Source organism: Pan paniscus, chromosome 6, assembly GCF_029289425.2.
Source record: "Pan paniscus chromosome 6, NHGRI_mPanPan1-v2.0_pri, whole genome shotgun sequence".
In the NCBI taxonomy this organism is placed as follows: domain Eukaryota; kingdom Metazoa; phylum Chordata; class Mammalia; order Primates; family Hominidae; genus Pan; species Pan paniscus.
Genome location: NC_073255.2, coordinates 154,033,366 through 154,058,281, shown reverse-complemented (window position 1 = coordinate 154,058,281; position 24,916 = coordinate 154,033,366). Strand labels below are relative to the sequence as shown.

The 24,916-nt window shown below is 41.5% G+C and overlaps 1 protein-coding gene across 10 annotated transcripts in view; it reads right to left on the bottom strand.

Annotated features, from left to right (window-relative positions):
- Positions 1-631: 631 nt before the first annotated feature.
- The window catches only part of ST7 (suppression of tumorigenicity 7), a 274,540-nt gene continuing 250,255 nt past the window's right edge, over positions 632-24,916 (bottom strand). For 7 of the 10 annotated variants that reach the window (XM_034964868.3, XM_034964870.3, XM_063606359.1 and 4 more), the window contains 4 exons: positions 20,803-20,953; positions 11,564-11,656; positions 8,679-8,818; positions 632-973 (listed from right to left, as the gene is read on the bottom strand). In XM_034964868.3, the coding sequence (XP_034820759.2) occupies positions 878-973; positions 8,679-8,818; positions 11,564-11,656; positions 20,803-20,953 (480 nt within the window). In that variant the 3' untranslated portion in view covers positions 632-877. Of the gene's footprint in view, positions 974-7,617; positions 7,881-8,678; positions 8,819-11,563; positions 11,657-20,802; positions 20,954-24,916 lie in introns of those variants that run through there. The other 3 variants (XM_034964867.3, XM_034964869.3, XR_008626030.2) reach the window with 2 other exon arrangements.

Genomic DNA, 24,916 nt, shown 5'->3' with positions numbered 1-24,916 from the left:
ATATGAATCATATGGAAAGCTTTTAAAGGTGGTGAGGACAAATGATCACTTTGGTTCAGATCACTAAAATACTCAAAGAATGCTCACACTGAAGCATCAGGAATGCAAACATGATAAAAAATTTAAAAGTACCCTTACGAGAAAACATTTAAAAAATGGCAATGACAGTAAACTGGTCAGGTTCTACCACAGACTGTTGGGTCTGCGGCTTCTTATCAGGAGTTTTCTCACAAGAAGTTTTCAAACAGCAAAACCAAAAGGATTCCTGGAACTACAGTGTTGAACACTATTCAGTAAGTAGAGTCTCTGAACCAGAACAACCTGCCATGGCACACACATTTTGCTTTATTCATGCTTCCAGTGATTCCTCTTGTGAGCTTTTTCTGTGCATTTGGCCTAGAAGGACAGTTTGGGGTTGACAATGATGGTCCTGTTGAACCCAAGAGACTCCATTTTCCAAGCCTCTGCCTATAAGGGGTTCTCAGGGCCTGCTGAGATGTGTTCCATCAGCACAGAAACCATGACGTGGCATTCAGTAGATCCAGGTTCCCAGGAAACTCAAGGTAAATCCAAAGGTTTATTTGGGACATCAACAATTTTAGGGTTGGAAGACACAGGAGGATACAAATGATTGCTGTAATACACAAAAGTTTTATTTTTGACTTTCTTCTTTTCTGAAGGCAAAATAAAATAGAACTGAACATCAGTGAATTTTGTACAACAAAAACAGCTTTTAATATGGAATAGTCCATGAACATTTTAAAATCTCGGAATGGCTTCCCTTTTTCAAAGTCATGCTTTCTTGCGGTCCACAAGGAGTTGGCACAGAGGAGATGGTGGCAGCGGCGGGTGAGGTGAGTGGAGGACAGGGCTTCTCTCAGATCCGTGTTAGCTGGTGCCACAGACTGGATGGGAGGATGCTCTCCACTTTCTCCATGACAAAGTTTAAGGGGGCAAACAAAGTGCTGAGGAACTGCAAAGAAACCAGACAGACACAGAAGTCAGCAGAAACCTTGTTCAAGACTATAAAACAAACCTCTCCACCCACGCTTGCAGCTTAAGTCTCTGCATTACGAAAGTCTCAAAAGGCGACCATTTCATCTTTATGTTTACAGGAAACATCAGCTGATGGTCAAACCTGCATTCCAGTCCTTGGCCCCAGCACTGTTAGATAAGGGGGAGAAGTGTCAGCTGACAGCCCCCTCACTCCCCTGACAGGTGGCCCACAGTCCTGAGGTCTTCCTGCTAGTCTTTAGCATCTGCCAGCTGCCATGCAGATGACTGGTGTCGTCAAACAGGAATGACAGATTGGTGGCAAGTGGGCACAAGAGTTAAAAAATGGTGACAACTTAGACCAGCTGCTCATCTAGCTGGGTGTAGAGCTCACTTTAAATGGAAATGGCAATTTTACAGGTCAAGTGTGTTGTGTATGAATTTCTTTGCGATCCTACTGCCTCCCAGACACCAGCCTGGGCTCCTTTCTGAGCCACATGTTTAGCAGCATGCCTGGGACCCTGGGAGAAGGCGGCAAACCGGCTATTCCATGGAGGACAGATCCTTGTTAAGAGGGGCTGTTCCGAGTGCACCTCTGGGAACTCTTTCATTTGGTTACTGAATTCCTTTCTGCTTTTCATGTAGAGAATAAAGCTCATTAGCTGTGTCTTTTAAGAAAGCCAAGTGCTTCACATGAGATACTTATTAAAATATTCTCAAATCCATTCTAATTCTGTTCTTGCGAAGAATCAGTTTCATTCCACACCCCATCCAGCATCTGGCAGAAGAGGTGCCCTATCCCAGTCAGGGAAGAGAGAGTTGTTGGGATGGTTTCATTGCCCTCTCTCTGCTCAGAACCCAGGTATTGTCTTACTGGGGTTCAACACCTGGTTCTTGTACCATGGAGCCCTTTGTCCTAAGCCCTTGTCCATTACACAGCACCATCTACACTACCAAGAATTTCTCATAGAAGTGTAGTGCAGTGTGTGTGTATATAATGCAGAGGGGATCATAGTTCTGAGGTCAAGCAAATTTAGTACATTTAATAAAGTTAAATCAGGCTCCTTTACTAGGTAAATGTTCTGTGGACTGTGGGTCTTCGAGAAGAGGTATGGTGGGCAAGTTTCCCAAATTTGCTGACCCAGAATCTGTCCTGTTGTTTCGTTTTGTTTTTGGACCAGTAGAACACACACTGGGAAGGCAGGTAACACATAATAGCCAGATCATCAAACGCGAGATCCATATAATGCAAAATCAAGACAGCGTAAAATTTGGGATCCTTCTCCAATCTGTGTTTTACACCAATTAAATGTATTTATTTAGTAAGGCACTTAAGTGCTGGGTGAAATATAAAGGGGTGTAGTTCAAAACTAAACTCCCACTGTCAGGAAGCTCAAAGCCCAGTGATGGAGGGGGCCACGAAGATCTGGACAGAGCAAACTAATAACGAGATAGGCTGTGATGGCAATCAGGATAGAGGCCCAAACAAAGCACTGGGATTGGAAAAGGGAGAGAATCCATTCTGTTGAAAGGAGCAGGAATACTTTTGAGAAAGAGGCAAGTGAAATGGACTCCAGTGGATGCTTGGAATATCAAAAGAGAGAGATGGAGTAAGGATGGTAAAGGAAGAAATAGGAGCAGGGTGGGCCCTCCAGGCTCAATAAACAGTCAGAAGAGAAATGGAAAAGCAACAGTATTACCAGAAGGTAGTAAATGGTTCAGTTTAGCTAGGACAGTTAGAAGAAATAGAGTTCAAAAGTGGCTAGAAGGATACTGGGGAGGGCCCTGCGTGTCAGGTTGGATCTGCAGTTAAGAAACAGGCAGCCATGTCAGTGCTTGAGCAAAGAGGAGACAGTGCCATCCTCAAGCGGGTGCCAGGTACATGGCAGTTTCTGATAATCTTCTGAAATTATCCTTTGTTGAGTGCACAAAACCACCCTACGGAATAGATGGCCTATCTTTTTCAGTTTAGAGCTGGATTGGGAGCACCCATGAATGCAGTTGGAAGGCATCATGGGAGACAATGGGCCTGGGAATGAGCAATTACTGCCCAATTACTCTGAAAGCATTTGTAAAATCCCAGTTATAAGAGGATAATATGGAACAAGTCTACTGATTGCATTCACCCAACATGATAGGAAATACACACATAATATGTGTACATACATAATTATATATGTCTGCGTATATGTATATCTACATACACAGACACATATATAATCAGAGACCACCAAGGCTCCACAAACCACAGCATCTGTCTATAATGCTCAACTTCATGAAGAGGAGTTAAAGTGTTACAGTGGTCTGGATAAACCAGAGATTCTGACAGGTGGTGGAAGATAGGGCTTAATAAACAAGGTGATATTGCTGGCAAAGTTATATCCTGAAGACTTGGCCAAAAACAGATTTAGAACTGTTGAAGCTGTGGTTGAGTGGGGAAGGAACTGCTGAATATTGAGCCATTGCAGCCATGGAGCTGTTGCAACTACTGAACATGAGCCAGCGCAGCTAGATAACAGGCATCGCTCAAAGTCTGTACTCTGGGTGATGCACACACACTAAAATGTGGGGTCCTCGGGGAGCCTCACCTTGAGCTGTAGAATGAATGGAGATGTTACAATGTTGGCTTAAAATAAAGGCCTTTATTTGTTTGCTTTGTTTTGGGCACTAACCTGACTTGGATAAAAAGCACAAAAGTGAAGCCTCTGAAAATCAAGAGGAAAGCTTCATCCTGGTTGATGTCCATAAATGCTCCCTTTTCCCCATGCTGCACAGCAAAGTACTGTGGTCCCTTCTTTCCTGGATGACACCTGCCCTTCTCAACAAGGTTCCACAAGAATACGAAGCCCCAATGCTTCCAACGTATAGAATGATTTGCTTCTATCCCTCCTATCTAGAATGTTCCATCCTTGGGAGAATTCACAAAGACTCCCTTGAACTTTTTCCTAGAGGGCCTAATTTACTCTCTCACGAGCCCCAGTTGAGATGTGCTCCCTTCATTACTAAGCCACCTTCCCCCACAGCATGCCTTCCATCCCATACCTGCAAGGAAGGAGCAGGCAATGTAGTGAGGTGTCTGAAGCTGCTAAGCCCTTTCACTTCATAACCAAATAAAAGCTCCATCAGGAGATATTTTTTAAAAAACGTCTGGAGGTGCAGACTTGCTTGGGATGCTCAGTTGTATTTCTGCGCATGTTTGAAAATCAGTCAATATTTTTTAGTTGGAGACCCAACCAATATAGAAGGAGAAACAGCAGTTTTCACTTGACTTAGGGGGAAATTTACTGCTGAAAAGTTAAGTCTGAATGAGCAACACCAAGAAAACCTGGAACAGCCTATTTATCTCGATGTCTAAAACTGTCCAGAGGGCAGAGATACATGGTCATATCTTTAATCAAAATGCCCTAGGATTCAATGAGTGTCTCGTGGTGAGAAAAAGCAACTGAACTAGTAAAAAAAGAGAACGACATTTCAATTGCCTGATCTTCCTTTTCCTGAAACACCATCACTTAGAAGGTCACGGCTCCCAACAGGCTTCATTAACATTCAAAACGCCTCTGCTTATCTGAATAACTTCCAGGTGCCCTACTGCAATCAGACAATTGACATTTCACGGTAATCAATATCAGGCTTCAAAGAGGTCGAGGACTATAAGTGAACATGAGAGTCAGAAATCAAGAGGCTCAGTCTCGGAGAAGGAGAGAGACAAGAGAAGGAAAGACAGAGGGGTCAGAATCCTGACCTTCCCACATTCTGTGAGGAGGTGGGTTTGGAATGATAACGTATTTATATGTGCAAGCTTATCTTTGTAACTAAACATTCTAGGAAGAGTTAGTCCTAAATCACTGAGGTAGATTAGATTAGGGGGAAATGCCAGTGGAAGCTGCTCTTTCCACTATTTCCCAGTGGTTCACGCTTTCCTGTGGGCTTCCTTATGGACTGCACATCATGGTCACCAAGTAAACATGCTGGAGAGTTCCCAAGCCAGCAGCTGGGGGTGGCAGTGCAATCTCTCTGCATCTACTAAAGGTCATTGTCCCAGGGACATTATCTCAGCAAAGGGCTGAGAAAATCACTTTCACAAGCTGCAAATGGTCGCAGGCAGCCTCTAGGGCAGTTGCGATAACCTGCGGGGTGTGGGGTGTGGCGTGGGAGCTTCGGGAGGGGCCTGATGAAGTGACCAGGGTGAAGATGCAGAGAAGACTCTGGGGGCAGGTCGAGGAGGCGGCGGGAGAAGGGGCTTGTCTCATTCAGGCCATCCATCTTCCTTCCCCACACAGTCTCTACAGACGTTTTGGAAACTGCTAGACCTTAATGAAGGGCAAGATAAATGTGATTCTCCAGATAGAGGTTGAAATGCAAACTTATCTAAAGTACATTTGAAAACTATGGGGAGCTGACCAAACTACCACACCTTGGTAGAGCAGAAAATATGAGGACCCTAAAGGCAGATTTCTATTTTATTCAATCATTTGATGCTATACTCAAAACCAAAGCTTTGAAAACATGAAATGAGGCGAGTTGAGTCCTGTCCCGCATCCTTAATGAACACCCCTCTCCGATACTCTGGAAGCACAGCTATACGGCCAGTCCTAGAGAACACCCAGGTGTATTCTAGTCACTATCCTTCCCTCTGCATTGCCAATCCCCTTGCTGGTTAAAGCAGGCTCAGGCAATTATTCATTCTATTCAATACACTGGTTGTACATCCACATCACCAGGGGAGTGCTTGACAACTGAGTTGCCCATGCGGACCCCAGACCAAGAAAGTTCGGGTTGTGGGGACAGGCCTCAGTAACTTTTAAGTTTTTCGATGATTCCAAGGTAGAGCCAGGGAAACCACTGATTCCTGAAAAGCTTCCACCTGAACAGCTCTGATGGCACACCATGCAGCTGCAAGTGGCTGCTCGAAGGTTCAGCTTTCCAAGCAGTGTCCCTGGAAGGAGACGGGAGAATGCCATCAATCTCCATCCTCAGAATATGCTGGGGGCTTTGTGAAAAATACAGATTCCTCCTGCTAATACTCAAGATTTTGGATTTCTGGTGGTGCGGCCAGGTGAATATATAGACTGGAGGCTGGGAATCTCTACTGATTCAAAACTCCCACCAAGTGCTATTACAGTTAGTTTAATGAAGAATACTGGACTAATGACATATTTTTACAAATATGCTCTAAAAATGTTTAACAGAAAAACAGAAAACATAAAAGAGCAATAATTGTTTAATGTAAATATATTCTTATTTTAAATTTTACTAAGTCACACTCTACTCAGAGTTTTTTGGCAACTACTTTTACTCAGAGATTGGCTAGGGAGTAGAAGAAAATAACAAGTAGTGTAGGCCCATAAACTAAGGAACATCCAAGGCAGCAATATGGGTGATAATGGGTGTAGAAATCATGTCATGCACAGAAGACTTAAGGAAATGTAAGATAGTCTACCTGGAGGAAAAAGCAGGTAGTTGGTTAGAGGTGGCCATGAATGAGTGAGCTGTCCTAAGAATTTGCAAGAGGAAGGAGGGCTGCTTGGTGTACCCTCAATATAGAATAGGAATAAGTGGAAACCAAAGGGAGGCAGATTTTTACAGTACAAGGAAAAGTTCTGAGTCATCCAATAATCAAATGGGCTTTGATGTTTATAAATATGTGAGTGCCCCATCACTGAAAGTATTCAAGATGAGTCTAGGTGACCTCCACTCAGGGTTGCTATTAAAGGCAATTTGCTTCAGGTCCCTTTCAACTCTAAGAGGCTATGATTATAAGTATACAAGAAGAGAAAAAAAAATACTAAGCTGTATCTGATTTTTCCATTGATTCTTTCTGCAGAGACCACTACCATTTATTATTTATTTAATAATCATTTATTGAAAACCTACTATGAGCAAGGCACTGTGCAAAGCCTTGGGGATACAGAGATAATGAAGACACTGTTCTGCTCTCAAGGAGCTCACATTCTAAATGGGACAGACAAGTTTTCAACAAGTATAATACAGTACAATAAATGTGAGAATATACGTATTCATGGAATACTGCAGGATCATAAAGGACAGACACCTAACTCAGCTTAGAAGAACTTTAAAGAAAGCTGAGTATAAAAGAATGAAGAGGCATTAGTAGAGTGGATGAGCAGGGTGGTGACAGTGAAGGGCATTCCACGCACAGCAAACAGCACGTGCAAAGGCGCAGAGGTGTGCGAGAGCCTGGTACATCTGGGAATGGTGAGTGATCCACTATGGCTGAAGAGCAGTGACTGTGCAAGAGTTGGGAGAGCTAAGGCTGAGAGGTAAGCAAGGGCCAGATCATAAAGAGCCTTGGATGCCATGCTGAACAACTAGGACTTGATCCTGAAGTCCCTGGGAATCCACTGGAGAAATTTAAGCAGGGAAGTGACATGCTCACATGTGCAATTCAGAAAGACCATTCTTGGGTCAGTATAAAAGAAAGACGGTGGAGGATAAGACAGGAAGCAAGGAGACCAGTTAAGACTATGGCAGGAGTTCAGGCAAGAAACAACAAGGACCTAGACTAAGAGGGATGCTTTGGGAAAAGGAGGGAAAGAAGAGGTGAATCACATTTACTGAAGGCCTAGTTGCTTAGGAGGTTAGAACTGACAGATTGTGAAGGCCGAGACGATGGGATGTGGGGAGTGAGAGAGGGAAGAGTTTGGAAGGGCTGCCGAGTTTCCGGCTTGAGCAACGGGGTGGATGGCGGAGGTCAGGAATACAGGAGGAGGAGCAGTTTTGGTGGTGGGAGAAGAGGGGTGATGAGTTCAGTTTTGGAAATGTTGAGATTGAGGTGCCGGAGGGATTTCCAGTTCATCTTCAACACGCATGAAAATACTCTTGCAATTCCAGTCCCTGAACTCTGCCGAGCAGAAAATGTCAATCATCTGGAAAGGGATTAAATCAACCCAGCCAAGTTAGAAATCATCCTTTCTGATTGCACTCGCCTTGAAATCTGAATGGAGTTCCAGGGAAACAATTGATACTGTTTTCCTTATTCCTTCTGTTTGAAACTCATCTGTGGCAAGATCAGTAAACTTATCCTCAACTGCATGTGCAGGTTGAAATGGTCAGTTTTCAACAAAGAAACAATGGTTCTTGGCTGTCAATGCAGATGGCTTTTCTTATTAAAGCTCCTCTCCCCAAGCTCCTTAAAGACTCTTAATGGATTTCCATATTTCTAAATGTCATTTCAGTTTACTTCTTAATAATCCCTTTACACCCTCTGTTCATTCCTTAGACAAGCCAAGGGTTTGCAGCCATTAAAAAAAATTATTTAAATCATCTTTGAAAATGTAAATCTCATCCTTCACTAAGGAAAGACCCACAATATCCAATGATTAGAAATAATGTCATTCAATTTACAGAAAACCGAGTAACTTCCCACACATTTTCATTTGCTAGGATTTCCTAAATCATTCCATTCTTTTGGACCTCCTGCATTTTTTGGAAACTGCTGAGAATTTGTTGTGAAATGAGGCAAGGCATGCAGTAACAACCTGCACTTTCTCATTTGACCCTTAACGCTTTGATTCCGTTGATGATCATGAAAATTAAATGGTGAGCAATGATCTTTGCAGGCTCGTACCCATTTCTGTAAGGCAACCCCGTTTCTCTTACGCTGCTTTTACGCCCTTGGCTTTCCCCATCCATTCCCTGAGGCTTCCCTCTAGGCAAACACTCACAGCTTTTGCGAAGACCCCCATAAGTTCCGGGAACTGATGTGTCAGGAGGGCCAGCATGGCTGTGAAGGAACATAATCCAGCAGTAAAGAGAATGAAGAAGGGAAGCTCCTTCTTTGGGTAAACTGAGACTTCATGGAAAGCTGTGGAGAAGACCAAAAGGGAAATATCAGGGCTGGAGTAAAATGCACTCTCAGGGGAGGTCTTTATGGCAGCACTGACTCCAGAGCTTGGGAAAGAGTTGGAAGCCTATGGGAAATGAAAAAATAGCACACCTGACAAACCGTAGCCAACATCTGACCCAGCCTTTGGAGGCCCATCTGCTGGTCGCAAGTCTCCATCCAGCCTTCAGCACTCTAAATTGAGGCAGGAGGGGGCTGATTTGAGGGTGTCACGCCTTCATGGGAGGGAAGAGGAGCACTGCCTATGCCTAATGTATAGTATTTTTTTCTCAAAAGCAAACACAGCTGAAACAATTTGTAATTTACTCAAATTACAAAACACGTGTTCATTGTACAAAACCTGGAAAATCCAAAATCGAGTATACAGGGAAAAAAGGTGTCCCGTCTATATTTTTTCCTTCCTGTATTTTAAAAATCATTATAATGAGATGATACTAGTTTCTCCTGTATTTTTTCCTGGCACCCTCTAAGTATATCAGTGGAGGGTGCCACCCTCATAGAGAGATATCCAGCAAGGACCTCACATGTAGGTCTATTCAAACTGCAAGGAGGGAAGGTCAAGGCTGCTAGGGTTATCTGGCACAATTGTAAGAGACTCTTGATGACAAATACACTTCCAACAATCATCAAAAAAACAAGAAAAGCTGGTGCTCTTTAGACTGCCCTCTATAATTTTTATATTATATTTCAAACATTGGGTTTGGGAAAACCAAAAAGCTGTGGTACAGAGGTCAAGAGAATCGCCTCCTTCTCTGTGCTCATGATGAGGCTGCCTGAGAGACGGCCTGGGTTGATGGGGCTGGCCTGCAGGAGGAGAAAGAGCCACCTGCTGGGGGTGCTGGGGGAGAGGCTGTGAAACTGCACGTGAGAAACGGCCCACTCTAACCAAGAGGACCAGAGGGCTCCATGGTCCTCAGGGAATACAAGATCTAGAGGCCTTTCCTCTACCATTCAGCTCCTATTCCTCAGAGTCTTTCAACAGTAATCCACAAGGCTAATACTGAGGGTGGAGGGAATCCAGGAGGAACTCCATGCAGACGAATATGCCTACTACATCCAGGTAGGTCAGCCTGCTGGGATTCAAACACACGGAACAAGTGTGCTCAGGGCCTCGTGTGGCTATAATTATACTTTTAATGTGCAAATTATGGGTAGCACTTAAAACAACCTACCTTCTTCATATCCTCACCCTCAACATCCAACCAAAAAAGATTTTGGAGGGAGACCAGACTTGGAGCACTGCATTCAATTAATGTGAGCCATAATTTTCTATTTCGGGCTTATAAAGGTTATCCCTATAAGGTTTCTCTTAAGAACTGTAATCTTGTTCTAATAACTAATCTATCCCCATGGAAACTTAATTGGACTCGATTAAAACATTTAAAAATACTGTACTTTTCAGAAAACTGCCTTTCTTACCAGAAAACCGAAACTTAACAAGGATCTCCCTGAAGGGGGAGTTGAAAGGTAAACTATGGGCCCACGGTGAGGATTTCTGAAATCAAATCTAATGTGTGAGGTACCAGACTCTTTTCACAATCAAACTCGAACGGTGAGAAACACATCACGGGGATCTCCCAGTTCCCTGAGTAACAAATCTCACACTGGGTCTGGCTGGCAGGAAGGCAAGTGAGCAACTCCTGCTACCTCAATCTGATGACAGCCATTGAGTTCTGCACCCAGATCCCACCATGCTGGAGATTCATGACTGGCTTGATGATGCTGGTGTTTGGAAATTTACTATGCACCCAGGGCTCTAAGGTTACACTGTTCCTCTGGGGAAAGTACTTATATGTTACAGCTATAAGATATTGATATAACTGGGGCTGGTGAAAGGGCAGAGATGGCAGGAGAGAGGACAGAGAAGGGAGAAGAGCTAAAATTTGGAGCTTATTATCTGAGGGAGAAAAATATATCCTAAGTCAGGGCCACATGAAGAGCCTGACATGATCCTTGTACATAGTATGATTTGATAATAACCATTTAGCCTGAATTGTCAAAACAATGTTGTATTACAGCAAAGCAAAATAATATTTTCCACATGTGGTATGGGTCATTAGACTGCTAGCAGTGTAAGGTAGTCGAGGGCAGGGTTTTCTTTTGTGTGCTTTCATACAGTGCTGAGGCTACACGTGTGCTCTGCACATGGTACTCCGAGTCACTACATGCAACCCACGAGGTGCTCACGGGAAATCCCTCTTGCCAGAGCACAGCCTCACCACACAGCACACTGCCCTGCCCCACAACTCCACATCTGGCCATGGTGCCAGCTTCCTGGTGCTGGCCTCCCACCCATGACTCATGCGCAGCTCCCTCTCAGTCAGCAGCTCCTCTTCAAACTCCGGTCGGTGCAGACCACATCTGTCCAGCTGAAGAGCCCAGGCAGAACCCTCACAATGGACCAGCCCAGCAGACACCAGCCCAAACCAGGGGTCTCTGTGCTCAGGCCAATCAGTACATAGGGTTTCTTCAGCTACATTTCAATCTTTGGCATCTTTCCCTTTGATAAATTTGGAGAGACTTGGAGGAAAAGGAAGCCAAACCCACTCACATAATTCACTTTAATACATATGCTATCAAACAAGGACAGGGGTTTGGAGAAAAGTAATAAAAGACAAGGAGCATTCTAAACATTGATATTCCCACCTCTTCCAATCCCCACCTTTCACCACACACCCTCACTGGCTGAAGAGAGGTGAGACTTACATGGAAGAAGCTCTCGGTCTGCTGTTTCTGTACAGATTGGGTAAGGATAAAATAGGTGCCCCTTTTCCAAGGGATAAGGGATCATCCGAAAAGCTGAAAACGAGAAAAAATATGTCAGAGATGTCCAATGTTTGTGTCATAACTTCCCAACTGCAAAAAGGGGCGTTTGAGCATTTTTATAACAGGGAACACTTCTACAAAGGAGGCAAGGCTTACCTCACCAAGCTATGTGCCAGATGAAATGTCAGAGATAAATTATGATGTATTACTCACACATTCATCTCACACTATATATTCTGAGCAAACCTCACAAAACTGGGTAGGGACAGAGGTGCAGAGGGGTTGGGAAGCCATCAGTATCAATGCCCAGGGTTTCATCATCTACTAAATATTATTAAAATGTTATGGGCACTAATTCAATATAGCTAAACAAATAGTAATCATGCAAACGTGGATTAAAATGCTTCCCCAAGAAGCAAATGTGGATCGACTTGTTGGAGTTTGTATAGATGTACAAATATGAAAGGTATTCTACCAAATTGATTTAAAAAATACTGTTTAAGTGGATTTGAATTCCAATCAAGATGAATAAAAACAAAAATCTAAAAATGTATAACTCGGGAGGTGTTTCTAAACTTTATTAAAAGTTTAAATCTTAACTTTTATCATGTGGGAAAATTGATCTGGAGAGATTAATTATCTGTATTTTGATGACGTTAGGCCACCTAAATTCTGCTTTTGTAGCATCAGATGACATTAGGGCTCACACTGAATTACGGCTTTCCAATCAATCCATCCTTTCCCATGATCAAGTGTGTTACTCTCCCTGTTACAATGTCATCAGCATGTTAGTCTCACTGTTCCTATGAACAGTACTCATGGAGGTAATTTTTCTTCAACAGATGTCCTCTTACTACAGCCTGCTGTAGATATAAAATATAAAAGCTCTACCCTACTCTGGGAATGTCAGATAACAATCCTTGCCTTCATGTATGTTAGTGAGGGATGGTGGCAACATGCAGCAATATTTTTAGTTTTAAATGATACATTTCAAGGAATCATAGCTACATCCTCAGCTGTGTAACTACCAGAGCCTTCTCAAAATGCTGTCAATGTACATATTTATCTTTTGCATACTTATTTCAAACAGGAATCAGAAACAAAGAATGTTCTCCCTCACAAGAAATGACAAGGTTCCATTGTAACCAGCATCAGTGCACATATGGTATTTATTCTGGTGTCTGAATATTATTTAAAAGTAAAAACATTATGTATGTGATTCCAGCATTTGGAATGCAGTCAATCTACACCGCAGTGGTATCACTCTGAGGTTACAGCACATTGCCACGGAGAATATAAATCACTATAAATGTGGGATTAGAGCAGAGCCAGTTTGCTGGCAGTTTGCTGAGGTAAAAATGTTATCAATTTTCCTCTCCTAACAGAAACCTCTTAAACAGAGATTAAAACATTAAAAACACCCCAGACTTTAACTCTGCTTAAAATGAAAGGCTCATCCTAGTTCAATCAGACCTTTTCTTGCACGCAAACAAAGATGACTTTTGCCCGCTAGAACAAGCAAGAGAGGAGTTCTTTGCACAGGTTGTTAACACACAAAGATCATTCCAAGGAACCAACATCTCTCTCATTAGAACCAGACTTTCAAGAGAACAAAACACCCCCCACAAAAACAAACAAAAACAAAAATAAGCCTTTTAGTGCCTTTATAGGATACACTAAAATCTCTTCTGGGAAGAACTGAATTTAAACTTAAACTACATTACGGCAGGATTTTAATGCCATTTCCCATAAATGATGGCTGCTACAAAAGCATCTGAAAAATGTGGAAAAACCTACGTGGGAAGTTTTTTTTTTTTTTTTTTTTTCAAATCCAGATTCTCCATGTGCAAAGGGCTGCTGGGTTGCTGTAATTAAGTATCTGTTCAAGTTCATATGATATAAATAAACCCTCAGTTTTCAAAGTGGCTATAAATTTGAATGCTAAATTTTATTCAAAATTGAAGTCAGTTTGCACTTCAGGGAGTAATTTTTTAAATGAAATACAGGAGTGCAAGATCTTGAGAGTGTTCAACCATAGAAATCTAATGGTTGGTTGGTGTCTTTTCAGTCAAATGCTACATGTTTTTCACTCCAATATTTGGCATGCATATAGAATTTTGTGCGTCAAGTTGGCCTTTTCCTTTTTCTAATTGGTTCTGGTCTTTTTTGGAGAGGTTAGAGACACAATACAACTTTAAAAAGAGTGCATGTGTACACACAGCCACCCACCCACCCACACCCTCTTCCCGGATTGCCCTCCACCCCCATGATTATAAAGATGCTTATGGTGCTCTTAAAATCTCTCTCATGTCAGTTGCCATTTTCATTGAGCTCAAAAAATAATATTAAGGCTTTTGGCTTCACTAAACAAAAGCAAATACAATTTCTGCTTGCAATTCTATCCTTTACCCACCCTGCAGTGCAGGGCCCAGTCAAGTGTGAGATAAGCAGGGGAGGTCCAGAGAGAGGCCGGGAGAGGCACTGCACAAGCCCTGCCAGCATCACCTCCCACCTCCTGGTCCCTTTCACTGCTAAGACATGCAACTGCTCCATGACAGCCTTGTGCCTTTTGCCAAATGTCCAGAAATTTTGCGAATCTAAGTATTAAAAACACACTGATTTGGTGGTGCTAATAAGAATAGAAAAAGGTCATTTGAACAGATCTATTTTATGAATGAATACAGACCTAAAAATCCTTAAGAAAACACAAATTTCAGAAGAATTAAAAATACACATGTATTGGGTTAAAAACAAAACAAAAAAGTTAGGCCACTCAGAGTGAATACATGGTATATAAATGATATTTCTACACTTTCCTCTGTGTGCCATCCCTTCCCCTACCTTGATTTTGGTTGTGAATTTGCTGAAGGGTCAAAATGAAACTGAGAATTAGTGAAAGAACAGATCATGCCTTCACAATCAAGTCTGTGGCACAATGCTGTCTTCTTCTATCCCTGACCAGACACATTTTCTAGGTTCCAAGTCTATCAGTGCTGTTCCCATCAGAGATTCTCAATTCATACTGGGGGAAAAATAAACAGAACCAAAGAAATGACAAAAGGATGGATACATGAACAAGTTAATTCCTGATTTTCCCAATGACTTCTAATGACCTCTTCTTACTCTACCTACTAGAAAGGCAAGGATAGAATGTAATCAATCTTAGAGTATCTTAGATAATTTTATACAGATTATTTGTAACAGAGGGAACCGAGTTTGAATCCCAGCTCTACTTCTTATAATCAGTTGCTTGTCAAAAGGTGAGTGGCTTCTTATGTGACAAGCACACAAAGGTGAGCCCAGCACACACTGCCCCTGCCCTCATGGAGCTCACCACCAAGTGCCAGAAGCAGGATCCAATCATGAAAGTAAGAGCAAAGGTTCCCACGGTGATGAACACCTCCAAGGGAGTCATGGTGCTGTGTGTACATAATGGAGGAGCGGCCAAAGTGGCATCTAAAGGATGAGCAGGACCTGCCTAGGCTCACTAGCGTATGACTTTGGGTGGGTCATTAATCTGTGTCCCTGTCTCTTCATCTGTAAAATGAGAATACCACAGGCCTCAAAAGGCTGGTAAAGGAACTAAGTGTAACAGCAGAGGTCAAGGCATCCACATACAGTGCCTGGCTGCTCAGTAAAGGTTGGGTTTCTCTTTCCCCCATATCCCTCTCTATTAAACCTAAAGTTCCTACTTTCTCTGTCAGGTCATACTCTAGTTTATAAGTAAAAATTCTGCTTGTTTGTTAATAATTAGAAATGCAAGTGATAGAACAGGAAATTATCACCAAATTGCAAATTTCATGTCCTTATTTTTAAGTTCAATGTAGCTAACCAGCCACTAAGGCCATCTGTTTTTAGTGAGGCATTTGGGTGCAGCAATAAAGAAAATTCAAAAGTCAAAAGGCTGGGTTGTGTTCCACATGCTGTCACTACCTAATTGTGTGGCCTTGGGAAAAACACGTTCCCTTAGTTGGATTAAATGATGTTCTACTCTGAAATTCTAGGGTCTTACAGCAGACTCACTAACTTCTTAGTGACCCTCACCACTCTAATACTCAGTTCCTACTGTCATGATAGATAGTGTGGATACAAGCACTACTATCTATCTATCTGATGTGAGGTGTGTGTGTGTGTATTTTTTGCTTATATACACTGTACACACACACACACACACACACACACACACAAATGTTCTTCCCAAAGCATTTCAGATTCTTATTCATCTTGATCTCCTCAACCCAATGCCTGGCACAAAGGATGGCCTCAATAAATGTTTGTTGAATAAAGTAATAAATGAATAAACGCACAATCAAGAAGAGACAGAATATTCCTTTTTAAAAACTCAGGTGGACCCATATGATAGCCATTCACCGAGACCGAATAAAGGAAAGGAGCAAGTTGGTTCTACTGGGCAGTAGGTGGGGAACCATCATATGATATCTGGAGTCTGGCTATTAGGGTAAGTTAGCTATGACCAGCGACTTTAGCCTAACATTGCTTTCTCCGAAATTACAAAATTTAGCCTTAGATCTATGGGGGAGGGTGGTGGAATTTCTCTTTGGTAGTTCAAAAGGTGCCAGCCTTATGGAGGAAAGGTTTGGTTAGAGGAAATGCCCTAAGAACCACATCTTACAGTGAGCAGCATTTGCCATTAGGTTCAAAGAGAATAAATTAGAATCAGAATCTCATCCTATGCTTCAACAATGGGCCATTTTCCCCTCTCAAAGGAAATACTCTGCCTTAGTTCCCCTAAAAAACACCATCCTCAAATCTTATACATTATTTAGTGGATTCTTTGGGGCGGGGGGATCTCTAAAAAGAAAATAAAGAGTCTTACTTGGTCAAGTAGAAAAAAACGGAAACAAAGAAAGGCTAAGTGATTTACCCCATGGCAGACTAGCCTCCTGATATATAGAACTAGAAAATTAAAGTTCACAGTTGTGGTCGGCAGGCGACCCTGCTTTCTAAAATAAATACAGCCAAAACACAGCCTTGAAAAGATCAAGATAGGAAGGAGATAAAGTCACATCAGTATTAATACAGGTAAAACAGAAAATGTGCCATTTAAAATAGGGCCCCAGCAAAAATAAAAAATAAATAAATAAAATAGGGCCCCATAGGTGTAATACCCTAGTGAAGAAGACCCAGTTCAAACGAGACCCTTCATTTCTATGTTTTTTATGTTCAACTCATACTTCCAGTGGTGCATGTATGTGAGGATCGCCACAACAGTGTTTCAAATAAATGTGATTCAGATAAGGTGGCAGCTATGTAATGAACTGGAAACATATTATAAAATCTTATAAATTAAAACTCTTGCCCTTTCTTAATTATCTTGACTTTGAGGAACGTATTGTGTAATTTCAGGGGCTGGGACAGTGATGAATCAAACATTTTGGAAACCTTTGAAATGCTGATGTATTTGTGGTTGAGGATTCAGTTTTGCTTTTTTTTTTTAAACCACCATATGTTTCAAACCCAAACAATCTCTGCCATGCATCAGCTGGACTTCGGGGGTTTTATCAAAAATGGGAGGTTTTTTTTCAGCTTGATTGGTGGAAAACTCACTTAAGTCCACTAATTAAGGATGGCTAATGTTCCAACATAACAAATTCATTAAAAAGCAAAACAAAATACACCTCCACCCCTACTCCCAGAGAATACTTTTGACAGAAACTAAGAATTTGTTTTAAATCTCCCAAAATAAATTTACTAATAATCATTTTAAACATGGAACCCAGTAAAATTAGGTACTGTTACCTTCTTCCCTGAATTTTCTTTCTAATGAAAAAGGGAAGTTGGAAGGGAGTTGGGGAATGGTCCTAAATTTCAGAATGAAGATAAAAATGATTCAAAGGAGAAAAACCTAAACTATGAGGCTGGAGATGTCAAAAGGCACCACCAAGTGGTACAATGGTGGAAGTGCAGCCTCCTTTGCTCCTGCACAGGCTTCCTATGCATGGCCAGCGGACCTGAGAGGGAGCTGCGGCAACTTTCCTGAAGTCACCAATCTGGGGTGGGTGGGGTATGGCATTCAGTATCATCAGTGCTTCACAGTTTCTAAAAATTACTAAAGTTAAGTAAATGCTACTATAAGTAGCTGAGTCAGAATTCTAATCCAGGTCATCTGATGGAAAATCCAGAGCTCTGAACCTCCATTTAATTTATAATGAACATAGATCCAGAAGCGATGTCGAAAGACTGGATAAGATTGTCTGGGTTTGGAGGGGTAATTCTTTCTTCTAAATTGCATGATATTTACAGCTTTGTTTTTTTAAAAGACCAAAAACATCTGTAATGAGATATTATTTTTTAAATATATGTGTATACATATGTGTATATATACATATGCATATTTATGCTTGTTGAAAATTTAAAAACAGAAATATGAAGAAAAAAGAAATTACTTAAAATCCACAATTGAGTGGTAATCACTTAAAACAGGCTTATTTACTTCCAGTCTCTTTCATTTATTTATACATACCTGTTATTTATTTTATAAAATTGGTCTCATTCGATATTTAAAATGTTTAAGTCAATATTAAACAACAAAATATAATTTTATATAGGATGATTAACTTTCTAAACACTACAGAGAGATCAGGTGTAATAAATACACCCTACGCTGTAAGTAGTGATGTAAATTTCAATTGTGGGCTTCCAAACAAATGTTTCAGAGATGATTAATCTTTGTATTCTTAATCTGTTGTTCAGTACAGTGAAGGAAAAGTGACCCTGGGTTTACATCCTGGCTCCCCAACAGTGGCCACAGGACCTTCAACAAGACACCGATCTCAATGAACCTGTTTCCTTTCTTGAAAAATTGAGATGGCCACCTCTGTCCGGCCTAACTCAGAATATTATCAGGAAGAGTGAATGATGTAAATGCAAAACCTCTGTAAATTACCTAGTTAAACAAACACTCTTCAAGGTTCGTGGCATTCTCAAGCATTTAGCATATAGTAAGCACTTCCACAGTCCTCTTTTCTAAAATTGAATGTTATGGCTCTCTGTCAAAACTGAATGGCAGTGTAAGTGACTTTGGCTGGGATCACAGTTACCTGATTTTCACAAACACTTCTCCAGAGTGGTTCCTGCTTATCTGTAAGGATCAACTGCAGAATTTTCCTTTCCTATAGGTACCTGGCCATACTGTGTTATGCCTGAAAACCCACCCCCTCTTCTTATCCTAATAAAGCATTCTGCCAATTTAATTTGAGAAAATTAAATCCCCATACAACTATTCTGCTTGATTTTGTAGCTCCCTGTTTCACTTCATGTTTCTTTTAATCTCATTATCCTTCCAGTTGATCAGAGCATCTCCCCACTGTTATCTGACCACATGGATAACTAATTTCCAAAGAGAGTTTCCAGTTACTCTTCATAGGATTTTTATTTTTTCTATGGTGATGCCATTTTTCTATAGTGATACCATGTCTTTATCACCCTTTGCCCCACCCCTTTTTTGGGTCCTTTCTATGGGACAGGTAACTTTCTTTTCTATGAGACCCAATGGATGAGCTTCTATTATTATTTCTAAGATGCCAATCTACAAAAATTTGGTAAGCCAACTTGTCCATTTAATTTCTCCACAACTGACACTAGGTGAGGCCTCTCCCGTTCAACCCTGCTGGGCTTTTCTGTCTCTTTCTCATGCTTAAATAAACATGTATTGTGTTCCTTTCTGATAGAACATCTTACATACAACAGGAAGCACAAGCCAGAAGGAATCATGACCATGCTCACACACACCCTGAGTGGAGAGTGGTGTGTCTTAACCCATTTAAATACAGTTGCTGGTGCCACGCAGGCACCTGGAATGTGCTATTACACTTACTGAGGAGGGGCGGAGGCACTGATAAAATCCTCCTTCAAGTTATAAATAGTAATCTATAGAAGCAGAACTACTGCTAATTTGCTAAAGAAATATTTTCAAAACGAAACAAAAATTTTCAATCAACTTTGAGTCCCATCTCTAGCTTATTTTTACACTATCCCATTTTGCTCCCCCAACCTCCCTTCCTACACCAACTTGGACTCCTGCTGGGTTAGGGAAGGGCCGGAAAAGGGAGGAGCAGATTATCAAAATGAAAATGGAAGCAGTAAAGATAAACAGAGTGAAAGGATTAAAAAGACACTTGTTTGTGAGGTTGATCAGAGTAAGGGTGAGCTAGGAAACAACTGTCAGAAGACTCTGTTGTTTTAGTTTCCCATGGGTGGAAAAAGAAACCCATGCTTCATATTGTACTTGTTTTGCTAAAATTAATGCTAGCAGAATGTCAATGCACTTGTTGTCCAATAATTCATAGTCTTGACTTTTTTCCTTAATTTACATCCTCTCAAACAGCCCCACCACTTACCATTTCTTCACATGGTGTCCTCGCTTATAATAATGTCCTGCTTCTTCAAGGCTTGGTTCAAATCTCATCTGACTCATAATGTTAACCAAGATCACTCCACCCCATGGACCTCTCCCTTCTAAAAATCAACAGGCAGCTGCCACGTGCTGCTGGTTCCTCTTCCCAATTAGACGACATGCAGGGAGCATGTCTCCCCCACCATTACAGCCTATTCTCCTTACATGGAATAATACTATCTATGGAGAACAAGCCCGCAGATTTATTTATCCCTACATTCATCTACCCAGCATTTATCCGTTAATACATGAATGCTACACCTCCTAGCAAACACCAGGGTTCAATGGCCACTGTTCTTGGTTTGAAGCATAACTGCCACACCTTTTTGGATGGCCGGTCTGGTTCCAGTGGAGGATAACTGTGGCTCTTAGCCAACCCTCCCACAAAGGCCATCAAGAAGTGGTCATCAGTGTCCAGCACGAAGCCTAACCCAATGCCAAAGATCACCATGATGCTGTGGGGCTGTCCAAGTTTCCAAACAGGGTTTTCAGGGTGACAGGGTGCCCCTTTGAAGAACATCTGGGTTCACCCCATCTATAATATAAACTTACCTTTCTGAGCTGTGGAAACAGCCTCACCACAGGAATACCCACCACCACCGGGGGATGGGAGAACCTAAGTCACTAACTGGCTTAGATGGGCCATCACAGAACACAAGAGCAGTACATATGTAAATCTTCATTATTCATCATAAACAGTGCAAAAACATTTTAGCACCTTTTCATGCTCTTAAAAATGTTTCAAAAAAAGAAAATTACTTACTGCCTTCCCACGTACAATGCAAAAGATTCAAAGCCCCTTCCACTCTCTTCCAGTGTGCAAGATGAAAGAATGCATATGCTATTGCTTCACTGTCTCCTCTCTTCAGGATATGTTCTGGGGGTAGGATTAAGCTTTTCATTTCTAGTAGGTACTGAAATAAAAAAGCAGGACACACTTGTGTTAATACCTAAGTAATTTAGAATTCAGTATGGAAAATAGAGCAGTTGATTTCCCTAAAGCCACCACTTATAAGCATTTCATTAAACCTGCAACCTCATTACTACATTTGAAGGCAATTACTAAAACATCCAGCAATACAAAGTTTGCTGACAGATGATTAGCCTTGTACTAGTTTCCTACAGTGAAGATCAGAGGCTTTCAGGCTAAGACACTCTAATCAAAGAAATACATAAGGCTCAAACAGCATAAAGGAAAATGTAGAAGACACAATAATTTGGTATAATTTTGGAAGCAGAATGAAACCTTATAAAACAGACACATGAAGGTTAAGAAGTTATGTGGCTAAACCAAGTGCATTAGAAAGATTTGAGATTGAGTAGCACTGTCCATTATTTTTTTCTATACACATGTATCAAGGAGAAAAATCTTGTCCTATGAAAAGAGCCACCCACAGCTGCTCAGGTGCTACAGGGAGGAAGGGTGGCAGCCAGAGCATGGGAAGACCCAAGGGAGGGGAGCATTATAGACCCCAAACTGTGACACTCTTCGATCCTTTCCCGAAGACTAGGGAGTTGGGGTAGGGGATGGGGGTCTCAGTGTACACCTCTTCATTGCTATCTTCTACAAAGTGGGTAGGAGTACAGGGCAAGAATGGATATACTTCCCGGGGGCTGAGAAAAGACTACGTTTCCATTTTTATTCTTTTGTTTTACTATAGGATAGATAGGGAGCAATTTTTGAAGGTTATTTTATAATTGCAAATGTTAACCTTTCTTTTCTGGCTGGCATTCTCCCCTCCTGGATCCATCCCTGACACACACACACACACACACACACACACACACACACACACACACACACATACACCCACCCCACCACCACCACCAAAGACAAACATAACAACAGCCCATGCAATCTCCTGTAAAATGGAGACTAGTAGACTACAGAGGGATATGGACAGCAAGATCAAGTGCTAAAAAAGGTGTTCAAAAATTTTAGCATCAGAAATAATTGCCTATGTATTTTTCTGTCCGTGGAAGTTTATGAAAGACAGTGAAAGGTAGAAGAGTCCTGGCATACAGAATGGAGACTATGGCACAACTATCAATGTTTCCCCGTCATCTAGTTGAGGATTTGTACCCTTTGGGCATCCCTCAGTTGCCCTTAAGCTTCCTCTCCCATTGGCACGGTTGGTGTCGAGGTGTATGGCTCAGCAGGAGCCAGGAGAACACATGCAGGCATCTTGGCTCAGCAACTGAAACCTTCCTCCCTCTGGGTCTGATATTTGAAGAAACCTCCAAGCTTCTGGCCTCAAAGCAGGAAGAGTAGGGAAGTGAGACACCCAGAGAGCAGCAGGAGGACACTGATACGGTCGTCACACTTGGGAGGAGGTAGGATAGAAAGCCATACTCCACAGAAAGACCTGGGACCCATTTCCAGGCTGGTCCATGAGAGGTGTTTGTTATTTTGGTGGAACTCCTCAAACATGAGTTCTAAAAGAGCTTTCTGGCCATCTGCCTTTTTGGATTCTGTGAACTACTGCTTTCCTCCTAATGTCTTGTTTTAAAACAGTGCAAGACAAAAATCTTTTCAGAAAAATAAGAATAGAGAATTACCCAGCAATCCAATTTGCACTATGTTTATAATGAATATCAGCCATAATATAAATAATTATATTTATATTATGGTGGATTTTATGTTCGGAGTTACCTGGCTATCCTCTTGTGATTTTGTTACCTTAATAGGAACCATTAAAATGTACATTGCTACTGCCAGTGATAGTCTTAAAGGACCCCGAGGCTACGAGTCATGAAAAAAAAAATAACTTGTAAAGTGTTATGAACTGTATTAATTGTTCCAGAGTAAGTTGGATAAGGAAGAGCATTTGGTTATCCATAACAATCATCATCAAAAAAACAAAGGAGAAGGGAAATTTCTGGCCTAATGAGAGCCCTGGAATAAGATTTTGATCTGACTTTCTAATTATTCATAGCCACCACATTTATCAAACAGTCAATTTTTAAAGAAGGATCATGTTTATAAAATTTGAAACATAAAATATGAAAACAACTAACTCATGTGTCCCAGGTATACAGAAATCTTCTTAAAGTCCCTGACAATCAGATGGTGGATAAAAGAAAAGTGTAAACTACCATTCTTTTCATTTCTATGATTAGAAAAGGCTTTCACATTTCATTAAGCATCTATGAAAGAACTCTTCTCTTAGCCTAAAGAACCTTCAGGAATAGGGGCACCTGAGAAGAAGTGGGCCTGGTAGTCACCCACATTTGTGGGTAGAAAATAAACTAGCAGGGCTGGGCGCGGTGGTTCACGGCTGTAATCTCAGCACTTTGGGAGGTCGTGGCGGGTGGATCACGAGGTCAGGAGTTCAAGACCAGCCTGGCCAAGGTGGTAAAACTCTGTCTCTACTAAAAATACAAAAATTAGCTGGGCGTGGTGGTGGGTGCCTACAATCCCAGCTGTTCAGGAGGCTAAGGCAGAGAATTGCTTGAACTTGGGAGGCAGAGGTTGCAGTGAGCCAAGATAGCGCCACTGCACTCCAGCCTGGGCAACACAGCAAGACTCCGCCTAAAAAAAAAAAATGAAAAGAAACTAGCAGGAGGCAGGGCAAGTCAACCTGGCAGGGGAGGGGAAGAGTTCAGAAAATTCCTGACAAAGAGACATTATAGATATGTGCCATCCGTTTTCAATACGACAGTTTCTACTGCATGTGGTTATTTATATTTTAATTAGTTAAAACCAAACAAAATTAAAAATTCATTTCCTCCATCTCACTAGCCATATTTCAAGTGCTCAGGTGCTGCATGTGGCTAATAACTACTGTATTGGACAATGCAGGGAATATTTCCATGATCACGGAAAAGTCTTTTGGACAGCATTGACTGCTGTGGACAATGGTTTTTCATCTTTGGATAACTGGACCAATTTTTAACAAGAAAAAATTTCAAAGGTGTTCATGACAGGAATCATCAGGGTAGTAGCTACTGACTGAAAATATACAATATGACAAAAAGCTACAATAAATGTAATACAACAAAAATTAATCTAAAAGCATTGTTGGCCACCAGAGCATCTACATATAATACATTTGGAAAACAGTAGTACATATGTGTGTGAGACGGATGGCTTACTCAGCCTGCAGGATCAATGGGATACATATGGCCTCAAGGACATCATCCGCAGCCCCAAACATAGGCCATGAGGTAATGCTGCTTCTCCTCTAAGTTCTCTCCAATTTGTGTGTATGTGTACTATTCACACGCCACCTTATATTAGTTATTGTGTATCTTGTTCCTCTGCTAAATCATAAGACCCCCAAGAGCATGAACCTTGCCATCTGCATCTTAATTTCCCCTCCCCACACCTCCTACAGAGCCTTGCACATCAAGGTAATATTTTTTTTAAGTTGAATTACATTGAAATCTTACTTCCCAAGAAGTCTCTCAAAGTGAACATCCCTGGCCTAATCAGCCTTATGAGGCTAACCAAAGCAATACATCAAGGAAACAACTCTGCCTTCTCATCTTATCTATCTTATGGCAGAAATCGGCTATGACTATAAAAGAGATTTATACTCCTTTATAATTCCAAACAAAATGTTGGCCCTAACCAAATGATGAAGGCTAATAACAACAATGTGTTATGTTTTTGGCCAGGCTTAAAATGGCTGGCAAGATCAGTTCTCAACATGTGCAACATTTAAATTAGAAAAGCATGGAACAACATTTCACATCTTACTTGTCAAGAGAAAAATAAATGGAAGAGGGCAGATCCCTATCCGCAAGTATGCAGAAATCAATTAGAATAACTGTAGCTCACAAATCAGAGAACACGCTTTGTCCATCTATAATAATGGCTTGGTTCTGTGCTATTTTGCCTGCCATCCTGCCTCTAACTTCCTTCCCAGATAAAA